The 12,987-nt window shown below is 49.0% G+C and overlaps 1 protein-coding gene across 4 annotated transcripts in view; it reads left to right on the top strand.

Annotated features, from left to right (window-relative positions):
• Positions 1–12,987, top strand: part of Cfap251 (cilia and flagella associated protein 251) — a 94,899-nt gene that overhangs the window by 55,756 nt on the left and 26,156 nt on the right. The window contains exons 16-18 of one of the 4 annotated variants that reach the window (XM_057764920.1): positions 6,509–6,623; positions 7,617–7,780; positions 12,827–12,917. In XM_057764920.1, coding sequence (XP_057620903.1) covers positions 6,509–6,623; positions 7,617–7,780; positions 12,827–12,917 — 370 coding nt within the window. Of the gene's footprint in view, positions 1–6,508; positions 6,624–7,616; positions 7,781–9,894; positions 9,955–12,826; positions 12,918–12,987 lie in introns of those variants that run through there. The other 3 variants (XM_057764921.1, XM_057764922.1, XM_057764923.1) reach the window with 3 other exon arrangements.

The raw sequence follows: 12,987 nt of genomic DNA, 5'->3' as shown, positions 1-12,987 counted from the left end.
GCCATTTGCTTGGTTTTTGTTGTTGTTTTGATTTTATCTTGAGAGAGGGTCTCTCTCTGTAGTCCTGGCCTCTGCCTCCTGAGTCCTGGGATCACGGGGATGCGCTGCCATGCCCGCTGTGTGATTCTTCTCCCGCCGCTTCTCAGAGGCGTCTTGTCCAGCTGACTGCATTCGTTTGTTCATTCCTTACACGGGCCAGGTAGCGTTCCCGGTGGTGGGGCGGACAACACAGTAATGAGCAGGTGGCCGTGGTAGCTCTGCACATAAAGACTGGAGACACAGATGTCCGAGGCAGTTCCTGGGGACAGAAAGGCTGCTGCCTTCAAAGAGTACCGGGAAGGGGGTCTTAGGGAGGGAGGAATAAATCGGGATGTAGGACATTTCGGGGAGCGCCCACAGCTGGGATCTGCAGGAACAAGATGTTTGGGGTCTGAGAACCTCTTTGAAAGTGGCTTGGTTGGAGTGGGATTGGGGAAGGGTGAGTGGAGAGGGTGGGGAGGGCAACCCGCAGGGCGGCTTGCCTCTAGTGTCCACCCCAGGGCTGGGCTGTGGGAGCAGCAAGGGGAGGAGGCTGTGCTGTGGAGATGATAGTGGCCTGGAGTGGCCGGGAAGGGTTGGACGCTGGCTGCATCTGGGGACAGGGCCAACAGTGTTTGCTGAGAGCAAAAGGTGAGTGAGAGCAAGCGTAGGAAGCCTACGCTTCCTACATACCTTGAAGACCGAGGCCCACATAGCCAGAAAAATGGAAATGACCTCAAATGGGTGGGGGCACAGACAGGGAAGGATAGATCTGAGGTCACTAAATTCCACGTTTGGACAAGGCAAGTTCTAGATCCCACTCCGTGTGACAGCACCCGAGTTATGCTCTTGATTCTGGGTGGAGGCTGGCTGGGGTCAAGAGCAGAGGGTGTTAAAGCTGTGGGAAGGAGGCTGCAGACCACGCCCAGGGCACCCACGGCTGCCTTTTCCTCCCTGCAGAGGTGTCCTGTTGGGTGTGGTCATAGACTCTGCAAGACCTGCAGGTCCCAGATTTCCCTCGCCTTGGACACGGACCTTGTGTGCTCTCCCTGCAGCAGGGTCGCTGTCTTCAGTTTCCCAGAGCCTTGCAAAGTGCTGTCCCTCTGGGGTTTGGGGAGGCTTCGTAATTTCTGGACAGTTAGGCAGGCAGGTCAAGACTCAACCCTTGGCTCTTGCTCTAACTCGGCCTCTGCAAGGGACTGCACAGAGGGTTAGACCCTATGGGGAGGGAACTTCTCTACTGGGGATTAGCTGCCAATGGATACAGCTGGAAGGCACTGAGGCAGAAGGAATGGTTGATGGGGGAGCCAGTAGCGGCAGCAGCAGCAGTGTGCCCAGGTCGCAGGAGGAAGAGCAGGGTTTTAATTGGTCGGTTGGGGTACTGGAATTACAGGCATGATCCATCATGGCTGGCCATGCTCATACCTTGAAGTGCATCTCGGATGAGATTCCAAAGCTCCCCTCCACCCCAGGCTCTCTTCCTCTTTGGTTTGGTTCTGTGGGGTTTTGTTCTGTTTTCACTTTGAGACACTGTCTCATTCTGCAGCCCAGGCTGACTAAACTTACAGTAAGCCTCCTGCCTCAACCTCTCAAGTGCAGGGATTACAAGCATGAACCATTCCTCCTGCCTACTTCACCCTAACCAAGAACAGTACTTTTCCAGATGGTGGGAGGAAAAATGACAGAGCCCTTACATCTTATGTCAGGAAGTGAAATCTGGCACAGTGTTTAAAATACTTGAGAAAATGGGTGAAGAGCTTCAGGGTGTGCTCTTCATGTTCCCTCTTTAACGGACACACACTTCTGAGCAAAGAACATCCCTGGAAACGCCTAGTCAGTCCTAGAAACCGAATCCAAGGTAGGAGACAGCATGCCTCAGGCTTGTAGCTCCTGCTAGCAGTTAATCACCAGTGGAGACAGAGGTGGTGGGGGGGGGTATGTGTGTGGTGAGTGTGGTGTATGTTGTGGTGTGTGTGTGTGGTGTGTGTATGTGCGTGTGTGTATATGTGGTGTGTGTAGTCTGTGTGTGTTGTACGTGGTGTGTGTGGTATGTGTGTGTGGTGTGTATATGTGTGTGGTGTGTGTTCACATTTCTGTCTATTAATCATCCATCTGAAGTTAGCTCAGAGCATTGCCTAAGAAAATAGTGTACAGGGCTGGAGAGATGGCTCAGTGGTTAAGAGCCCTGGATTCAATTCCCAGCATTCACATGTCTGTAACTCCAATTTCAGGGATCTATCTGACACAGACATACATGTAGGCAAAACACCAATGCACTTAAAACAAAAATAAATAAATTGATGTGGGAGGTCCTTCTGTATATGTGTTGCTTTTATTTGTTAATAAATAAAGAAACTGCTTTGGCCTGTGATAGGGCCGAATAGAGCTAGGCAGGAAAACTAAACTGAATGCTGGGAGTAAGGAGGCAGAGTCAGGAGATGCCATGTATCTGCCAGAGGGGAAAGACACAAGCTGCCAGCTAGAACCTTGCCAGTAGGCCATGAGCCTCATAGTAAAATATAAAATAATGGAAATGGGTTAATTCTATATGTAAGAGCTAGCTAGCAATATACTTAAGTGATTGGCCAAGCAGTGATTTAATTTCTGTGTTTCTGTGTGGTTATTTCTAGTCTGGGTAGTTGGGAACCGAACAAGCAGCCTCCTACTACAATAAATAATTTAAATAAGATGAGATAAATCTATTAAAAAGAAGAAAATAGTGTATATGGCAGGAGGAAATGGCTCCTCAGGTAAAAAGTACTTGCCACACGAGGCCAAGTGTGAATAATTGACCCCTCAAAGTTGTCCACATGGCATGTGTGAACCGACTACCCCTGTCGTACACACACAATAACAAAACAAAATTAAAAACAAAAAATTGCCATCACTTCTCAGCCTCTTGGCTAACCTCAAGTATAGGAAATAACTTAGCAAGGTTGGAAGTCAAGTTCATAGAGCATTTAAATGAAAGGCACATTAAATGAAGGGCACTGTATAACCACCTCTTCTTTCCTTGTGTAAGGCATCTCTTGAGTTAGAAAAATAATAAGTCTGGCAACCACAGTTCAACTGGGGAAGCATTGTCTTCTCATGAGGATCAGAAAAAGAATTTTAAAATGCATTTTAGGTGCTTGAAATGCTATGGCAAGGCAGCTCACAGAAGGCCACTAACCGTAGGGCAGATGCTCAGCAGCCTCTCTTGATGAGGCAGACGAAAGCAAGGCATCCTTTTTCACAGATGGATCAGTGAAGATAAAGGTGAAGGATGGTGCGGAGCCTTGGCGAGAGTGCGGGGAAGCAGGCCTGCTCGTCCAGACACTGGTGGGGTGTGAACTGGCGTAACCTTCGGGGAAAGCAATTTGTCACCCTCTGTTAAATTTTATACCCTCTGACGTCTAGGAATGGAGCCTGGAGAAGTGCCCTGTGCTAGGCCAAGACATAAGTAAAAGGATCTCTTGTATGGAAATATGTTTTGAAATGGAAACATTCAAATGTCCGTTAACAGGGCATTAGTTAAGTGACGTCTTGTCAGTACACCAGAACACAATGATGCTTTCAGCAAACGGGGGGAAATAACGAGATAACTGTCTACACAGTAACATGGCAATGTCTCCAAGATGCAGTAAGAGAGAAAGCAAATTTCCAAATAAGCATGGATAGTATAATTCTCTCTTCCTACCAAATCATGTGTACGTAAATTTGGGTGAGTCATAGGGACCAAACAATGGCCCATGTCTTTCTTGGGACAGAATTCAGCATTGTAGGATGTGGATGTTCTATTCTATGAATGTTTGAAGGCTTGAACTTCCTTTTTTACAATGAACATGAAATGTCTTTCAATCCGAATGAAGAGATACACATTTTGCAGAATACGGGCAGACAGGTTGACTGTTGCTAACGGTTACATGCCTGTGTCAGGAACTGTTCTGAGCGCTTTTTTTTTTCTTCTGTATCCACTAACTAAGTTGTGCAATTCAAGAAAGCTGCTGTCACACCCAAAGGGTAACTGGTTCCTAGGCTGGCAGTTTGGCTCCGTTTGTAGAATGCTTGCTTACCATATACAAAGTTCTGAGTTCTCTACCTTGTGCCCAATAAGCCAGGGATGCGTGCCTAGAGTGCCAGCACTTGGAAGTGAAGGCAGGAGGGCCAGAAATTCAAAGCTGTATCCTCAGCTAAATAGTGAGTCTAAAGCCAACCTAGACCACATGAAAAAGCAGAGCAAAACCAAAGAGCACACTTTCGTTCCCACCGGTAGCCACTCCCCGGCCCTGCATCGCTATGTCCCTGGAAACCACTGACCTGCTTCTGTCTTCTGAACTTGTCTGTTCTGCACAGTGGATATAATTTCATGTTAGAGATGGAGTCACACAGCATGTGACCTTCTATGTCTGCTTTCTTTCACTTAATGTGGTCTTGAGACTCACCCACTTTGGGATGTGAACTAGTGCTTTGTTGTTCTGGCTGAGGGTTGGCCCTTCCTGCCCACCAGTGCGTCTGGGGATGGCGCTGGACGTTTACAATGTTTCCATTTTATAGGTCCTGAGCACTAGGGGATAGGGTCCGGTGTACACAGACCTGCATAATTTCTTGAATGACCCTACGATTGGAGTCTCCACAGCTCCTACTCCCCACAACTTCCCCAACCAGGGACAAAGGTCCCCGTCTTCTCACGCCTTGTCCCTGGGCTCTTACCTCTGCCCCCCGCCTCTGCTCACTTGCCAACATGTGGTAGGGCCTTAGGAAAAGGCATGAGCTGTTACGTTGTCTACCTGGTGGGCATTGTAATGTTTCAAAGTACTGAGTCTCTCACAGCTCAGAGCAGAAAGCTCACCTTGAGAACTGTTCCTGCCACTGTGTCCCCTTGCTGTGTCTCCTGTCCCTTTCCCATCGTCGTCTATGCCTCTTAGATTCGTGTCCCTGCCTTTACCTTCTTCCTGAGTCCCATTCTTCTACCACAGGCTGTTCTCTCTGCCTCGGATCCATCATTCTGAGCACAGTCAGCTGCCCCACTAGGAATCCTTTGCCCCAGATCCTGGGACTCCATGGCATCTCCACACTGCACATTTTAAACAGCACTTTGTCTTCTGTCCCTGCCAGTCCATGGCCTCAGTAGCAGGGGCTAGACCTTGCACATTTCTGAATCCTGACTACCTCACGCCTGGTGTGAGAAGGTACTCACAAGGCTGGCGTGGTAGGGTCAATTCTCTTCTATCCAGCACCTGCAGCCCGCAATGGCTCGTGTTTGGGGAAGCAGCTGGAGTTGGGGTAATCCAAGCTGGGTACCGTGACATGTACCTGCAATTCTAGCTCGGCAGGAGGCTGAGGCAGAAGGCACTCTTGAACCTAGGGGTTTGAAGCCAACCTGAGCAAAATATCTAGAGCTTTAAAAAAAAGGTGGAGACAGAGAGACGAGTAGATAAATACTGCCACTGCCAAGCCCGAGGGCCTGAGTTCAGTCCTCGGGACAGAAGGAAAGAAGGGCCCCTCCCAGAAGCTGTGCACACTACAGCACATGGCACAGAGTCGTAATAGATTATAAAGTCGAGCTAGAGAGGCCTGACCGGAGTCACTACAACTTGGTGCAACGATGGATCTGGTGACCAGTGTCACTACAACTTGATGCAACGATGGATCTGGTGACCAGTGTCACTACAACTTGATGCAACGATGGATCTGGTGACCAGTGTCACTACAACTTGATGCAACGATGGATCTGGTGACCAGTGTCATTTAAAGATGTCTGGAACAGAGGGTGGTGTCTCATTCCAGTCTGTGGGCCTGTCGGCTATCTGCTTGCATCTTGCCAAGACGTGTCATTTCCTGACAGGCCTTTTTCTTGTTAGTTGTCCAATACCGTTTCTTAGGACATAGTGTCGGGAGGAAAAGTCCACACCACAGCCACGGGGAGCTTCCCCCACAGGCAGCTCCCCTCAAGCCCACTACAACATTTGCCGTTGGGAGCCAGTGCCCCTTCTTTACAGCAGTCGCTGGCAGCACTTGAATGAGAGGTTCTTATGTAGAGATTAGCTGAGTGACAAGACAGGAAATCCAGAATCACAAGTACTTAAGGACTCCAGTGTAGAGGTGTGTGCCTGTAACCCCAGCACTCAGGAGACTGAAGCAAGGATTCTAAAATTCTAGGCCAGCCTGGACTACATAACAAGACTCTAAAGCCGGGCAGTGGTGGCGCACGCCTGTAATCCCAGCACTCGGGAGGCAGAGGCAGGCGGATCTCTGTGAGTTCGAGGCCAGCCTGGTCTAGAAGAGCTAGTTCCAGGACAGGAACCAAAAGCTACAGAGAAACCCTGTCTCGAAAATCAAAAAAAAAAAAAAAAAAAAAAAAAGACTCTGTGTCTCAAAAAAAAAAGCAGCAACAACAACAAAAAACCCAAACCCTAAACAACACATCATAACACAAGTATGGTAGTACCGATTATAGTCTTAGAATATATATTGAAGTTTATGGAGTTTGCACTTTTTCTCCATACAGAAAGACAATTCTTGGCCCAGCTTATGGGTCTCCTATCGAGCACACACAGGTGCTCCCTGTTAGATCCACGTTAGAGCTGCAGAAGCGTTACCTGGTGTTCATCAACAAAGACAAGGTAGGTTCCCTTCTCTGTCTCTGCAATGATCCAAAGACCTTGAGATCCATGGCCCATGAGACAGCCAATCAGGAAAGGTGCTTACTGCTTACTGCCTCATCTGGGGATCTAAGTTTGAGCCCTGGAACCTGGTGAGAGGAGGGACTACCTTGGGAAGGTTGTTCTTTACTCCCAACAGGCACTGTGGCTCAAATGTCCTTTCCCAAAGAAATAATCTTAATAATACAACAGATGATAAGACCCATGGGAGCCGGGTGGTGGTGGCGCACGCCTGTAATCCCAGCACTCGGGAGGCATAGGCAGGCGGATCTCTGTGAGTTCGAGGCCAGCCTGGTCTAGAAGAGCTAGTTCCAGGACAGGAACCAAAAGCTACAGAGAAACCCTGTCTCGAAAAAGTCCACAAAAAAAAAAAAAAAAAAAATACCCATGGGTCCTTAGTTCTGCTGCAGAGAATTACCTCCATATGGGTCATTGGCCACACTGAAAATTACAGATTAGTGAGAATGGCTTCTGGGAGGCATTTCTTTTTGTTTTCATTTTTTGGTGTGTGTGTGTGTGTGCATGCACGTGTTTGCATATGCACACACCTACACGCGCGCTCGTGAACATGTGCCACAGTAAGTCAAAGGACACCTTTCAGGAGTCTGTTCTCTCCTTCCACCATGTGGGTCCTGGAGGTAGAAGCCAGTCAGGCCTGGCAACAAGTGCCATCTCCAGGCTCCTAGGAGATGTTTTCAAATAGAGTTCTCAAAGTTTCCCAGGGAAAATTCATAGACTTCCAAATTATGCTTTTCTTTCTTTTTATTGACCTAGAACAATCTAATTTACACAGAAGATACACCAATCAGTTGTACCTAGTCGTATGTTGACTCTGACAGATGGCTCCAGATGTGTGCATGCATAGCAGAAACATCTGGAGGTGAAGCCTGGGTATGTCAGGCGAGCTTGAGACTTGGGTACTCATCTGGATTCCTATCACACTTGCCTCCCTAGGTCGGACTCCAGATCTTACCGGTTGATGGCAACCCACACAAAACATGTGCTATCGTTTGCCACCCAAGCGGGGTGGCTGGAATGGCCCTTTCCTATGATGGTCGCTATGCCTTCACATCCGGAGGCCAAGATTGCTCAGTGGTTCAGTGGGAAATCAACTTAAGGTACATGAGGGGACATACCCTGGCCCCATAAGGAAGTGTAGACATCTTTTTAAAAATGTATTTGTGTGTGTATGTGTGCATGTTAGTATGCACTTCTGCATGTGAGTGCTTGAGAAGGCCAGAAGAGGGCATTGGATCTCCTGGACTCGGAGTTCATGCAGTTGTGAGCCACCCACAGGAGTGCAAGCGCTTTTAACTGCTGAGCCATTGCTCCAGATGCGGCAGACAGATACAGAGTGCCTGCCACGTGCCCATTCTGTGCTAGGACAAAAGGGTACCTGGTTCTCAGGGTGCTTCCTGGTGACATTGTGTGCAGATCAAAGGCTGCTGTGCAGCCTCACGGACCATTCGTTAAATTTCCAGCTTGAATGGTGAAAATGCCCGTGGCTCTGCCTGCCTCCATGAAGTTTCCCAGTACCGTACCTTCTCATGCTGGACAGAGGCCGAGGCTAAGACTCCAAAGTGGGCATTGCAGAAACAGTAAGGGTGAATTAAGACTCTGCTCCTCCCTGCCCTGAACGTGAGGCTGGAAAGCACTAGACTTGTACATCAGAGAAAGAATACAGGTACTTTAAGGTGGAGTCTCGGCTCTGGAATCTGGGCGGTTTTATTCATAGCGCTAATCCTTTGATTCTGCCTATGAAGTGGGACTAACAGCTTTTATAGAGTCCTGTATGGACCGGACAGGTTTACATAGGTGATGCAGTAACCAATCTATAAATTGCAGCATCCTTCCTTTCTTCTCTTCCTGAAAAGGGCATTTGTGTTTCAGATGGGACAGACACTTAAGGTGACCCTCTCATCCATCTAAATGCAGTGATCTGAACCAGGGCGGAGCCAAGGAGTGGGCAGCCAGATCATGTTTCTGATGACCCTGTCCACTCAGGCTTAGAGGCAGACAGCAGAGGTCCCTTCCTTCCTCAAAAGGCTGCCTGATTCATGGCTCCCAGTAACGTCTGCCCCTGCCATCTGCCAAGCGCTCATCTTTCCCTTTATGGCAGATGTTAACGCTTTCCTTCGTACCCTGAACTTGAGTGAGAATAGCTGACGAAATCTGCTCTGGCGCCATGATGCCTTCAGACTGCAGTTGCAGCTCTGCCTTCTGCCTCTGCCATCCCGGGTGAGCTGATCCAAGAAGCTGGGGGACTTGGAAACTGGAGGTGAGCTAGCTCTCCATCCAGAAGCACTTCCCCAGCAGTCCCAATGTGTCACCCACTTGCCACCTGCAGTCCTTGGGGCCAGTGGCCTGCTGGAGGGAGATGAAGTCTCCCCATTTTGATTTTTGGCCTCAGTCAAAGTGGGATCCAGTAGGGATTTCCAGTAGCGTTCCTATGCTTGGCCAGAATCCAGGCTTCTGAGAATTTCAATTTAATTTGTTGTAGGGACAAAGGATCATTATAAACTAATTAGCACTTTATTGCTGCTTCTGGTGACTTAATATGTTCAGCATTTCACTAATGGAAAGAAATGTAAAAGCCCCAAACAAGTAAACAATACAATTCTCTACCAGGGCCCAGGCTGCAGCTCAGCTGGTAGCGTGTGTGCCTAGCATCCACCAGGGCCCAGGCTGTAGCTCAGCTGGTAGCGTGTGTGCCTAGCATCCACCAGGGCCCAGGCTGCAGCTCAGCTGGTAGCGTGTGTGCCTAGCATCCACCAGGGCCCAGGCTGCAGCTCAGCTGGTAGCATGCATGAAAGTCTTTATCTCCATTCCCAGTATCAAATAGATATATGCATGTGCTGGCTACTTTTATATCAGCTTGACAAAAGCTAAAGTCATCTGAAACCCCAACTGAGAAAACGCCTCCAGAAGGTCCGACTGTGGGCAAGCCAGGAGAGCATTTTCTCAGTGATTGTTATGGGAGGGTCCAGCCCACTGTGGTTGTGGTTGATGGTCCTGATTTTTTTTTTTAGGCTTTTTTTTTTTTTTTGACAGGGTTTCTCTGTGTAACACTGGCTACCCTTGGACTCACTCTGTAGACCAGGCTGGCTTCAAACTCACAGGGATCTGTCTTTCGAATGTGAGACTAAAAACATGTGCCACCACTGCCTGGCTGGTCTGGGTCCTATAAGAAAGCAGACTGAGCAAGCCAGTGATCAGTATTCTTCTGTACCAGCTCCTGCCTCCAGGTTCCTGCCCTGCTTGAGTTCCTGCACTAATTTCCTTTGATGACTGGTGATACAAGAAGTGTTAAGCCACCAGACAGTGGTGGTGCACACCTTTAATCCCAGCACTTGGGAAGCGGGAAGCAGAGGCAGGTGGATCTCTATGAGTTCAAGGCCAGTCTGGTCTACAGAGCAAGTTCCAGGACAGCCAGCCAGGACTGTTAAACAGAGAAACCCTGTCTCAAAAAACAAACAAAGTTAAGTCAAATAAAGCTTTTTTCGCCCAAATAGCTTTGGTCGCTGTGTTTCATTACAGCAATAGTAACCCTAAGACAACCCATCATGGTGGCACAAGCTGATCATGCCAGCACTCAGGAGGTGGAGGCAGGAGAACCAGAATACCAAGATCATCCTCCACTTTGTAGTGAATTGAGAGACCCTCTCTGAAAAGCTTTTGGTTTTGTACTGGATTTACTGATGAGAGAGTTATAGAGTGAAGTGGGGTGGAAAGACCTTCCACCTCCTACTCAAATACAAGGAGAGATGTGGGTTCAAATTCCAGCTTGGTCAGATATAGCAGCCAGCACAGGACAATAATCCTAGTACTCAGGAAGTAGAGGCAGGAGGTCAGCAGTTCAAGGTCATCCTCAGGTACGTAGTGAAGTCAAGGCTAACGTGGGATACACAAAACATAAACCACAAACAACAACAATGTTAATGTAGACTTTAACTCCTCTAAGCCCCAGCTCTTCCATGCGGTGGAAAGGGTACCATCCATGCCCCTGTTCTGGAGCATCTCTCGGGTACTTGTCTGATGTCACTCTTGACGTCTCTAGCTTCGCCCCCTTGCCTAGAAGCAACCATGCTATTTCTGAGTACAAGATATGTTCAATAGATCCTATTTCCCAGGACCAGAGCGTTGGCTTAGCAGTTAAAAGCATTTATTGTTCTTGCAAAGAACAGGTTTCAATTCCCAGCACCCACCCACATGGAGGCTCACCGCTTCCTTAGGCCCCAGGCATGCATGTGGTGCTCACACATACACGCAGGCAAAGCATTCATACATACAAAATAAAATAAATCTAAAAAAATAAATAAATAAAATGCCACTTTCTTTCCATGTCCCAGTGATCTCTCCCCCCCTCTCTCCTTCCCTCCCTTTCTCCCTCCCTCCCTTTCTTCCTCCCTCCCTCCCTCCTTCCCTCCCTCCCTCCCCCTCTCTCTCTCTCTCTCTCTCTCTCTCTCTCTCTCTCTCTCTCTCTCTCTCTCTCTCTCTCTGTGTGTGTGTATGTGTGATTGAGACCTCAATTTAGGCACAAGGAGGCTTTTGGGAAGGCGACCTGAATCCCAGGTGGCTGCCTGGCCGTAGAGTGGGCCTGCAGAACAGCCACCCACTCGTGGCTCTTAGCCTTCTTCCTGCCCAGCTCTGCCCTCCGTGTCCTCTGCAGCTTCCTCAGATTAGAGCCCTTGCCACAGAGAGAATGAGCCCCTTTCTTTGTTCTGCTTAGATAAATTTGGTCCTCTAGGGTCAGCAGACGGTGGCAGGAGCAGGGTGCACGTGGCACAATGCTGATGGCAGAGCCCAGAAAATCAGGCTGAATTAGGGAGCCCAGTGCATTTGCATCCCTACCCTTGGGGTTCCTGGTGGTAACAGGACCCCCTGTCACTTCTGGTCCTGATACCCTGCTCTAGGCAGCTTGTCTGAAAGGGACCTTGTTACCCTTGGAATCAGGAGCAGCCTAGGGGCCACAGAGAAGGAATGACTAGCTGATCTCCTGCCTTCATAGCCTCTCGTCAGAGCCAAGAAGTCGGGTGAAGCCTGGGCCCTGCAGGAGAGGACCTCAGGCACATGTGGAGAACAATGCATCAGGCCCTCCCTTGGACCCAGCAGCAGGGCAGAGGGCATTTTGTGGTTCTTACGAAAAGGGCGAGGTCGTGCTAGTGATCGTTTGTCCTTGGCACAGACAGAACTGCGCTGTGGCTTGGCCCTCTTCTGGCTGCTTTACACAGTCGTCTTGACTTCGTCTTACAGCCATCCTGTAAGGGAGACAAGTGTCACTCTTATCCCCACTTAACTTCCAAGGGGTCTATTGAGGGCTCAAGTGATGGAACGGTACTCGAGGAAAACAAAGGGCCTGCGGCAAATCCTTCACGTGTGTTTACTTAATTCTTATGGCAGCCTGCATGACCCTTCCCATTTCACAGATGCGGAAACCGAGCAGAGGTGGGTATTTCTCATGGCCACAAGCTTGCCGGTGGCACAGTCAGGCTCGTGTGCACGCCCCTATGACTCCAGTTCTGGATTCTTCAGTTCTCCACTGTAGATCTTCACTGAAGTAGGCTCTAATTCACTGGACTAGTGGAAATCCAGTGAGTGGCTTTTTAAAAACAAAACAAAACAAAACAAAAAAACAGTGACTTTAGATTATTTGCCTTTTGAGTGAGGAAAAGTCGGTTGGTCTCATGCAAAAGTAGGTTTTCTTCCCATTCAAAGGGCCTATTTTCGGAGAACCTGACCCTGTGCTGGAGAGCAGAGGGTTATTTTTATCCACTTGGCATGGGTCCCTGTGATCTCCCGGGCTTTTCTGAGAGCAATTAGTACTGGCAGTACACCTGAAGAGCACCCCGTCCTTTTGTGGCTGGTTGGGCGTGATCAGCTCAAAAGGTTTGAGGTTCAGACTGGAGCCTCCCCTGGCCCCCAGGAGAGATGTGGTCCCCAAAGATAGCAGACAAATTGCCAGGCACCTGCCCTGTCACCAGAACGAACATATCACCATAATTAAGGTGGGTGCCTGTACGGCTGCGTTCCACACTTGAAATTGAATTTCTGTCGCAGGCTTCATCGCTGAGGGACAGGGACCCTGCAGAGGCCACCATGTGTGCGACTGCTCCATGACCTCATGCATGAGTACTTCCTAATGATGATGTTTCTTATTGCTCCAGTGCCCTGGAGGCGGCCGTCTCTCTTGGGGGCGAAGACTTGACCCCATTCTACGGTCTGGTGCCTGGTGGCAGAGAAGGAAAATTCTACAGGGTAATTGTCATCAAACACTTCCTGGGGACATCTAGTCAAGGCAGACATTAGAGACTAACCCTCTATGCTT

Source organism: Chionomys nivalis, chromosome 3 (genome assembly GCF_950005125.1).
Source record: "Chionomys nivalis chromosome 3, mChiNiv1.1, whole genome shotgun sequence".
NCBI classification, from domain to species: domain Eukaryota; kingdom Metazoa; phylum Chordata; class Mammalia; order Rodentia; family Cricetidae; genus Chionomys; species Chionomys nivalis.
This window is presented reverse-complemented; position numbering and strand designations above follow the sequence as displayed.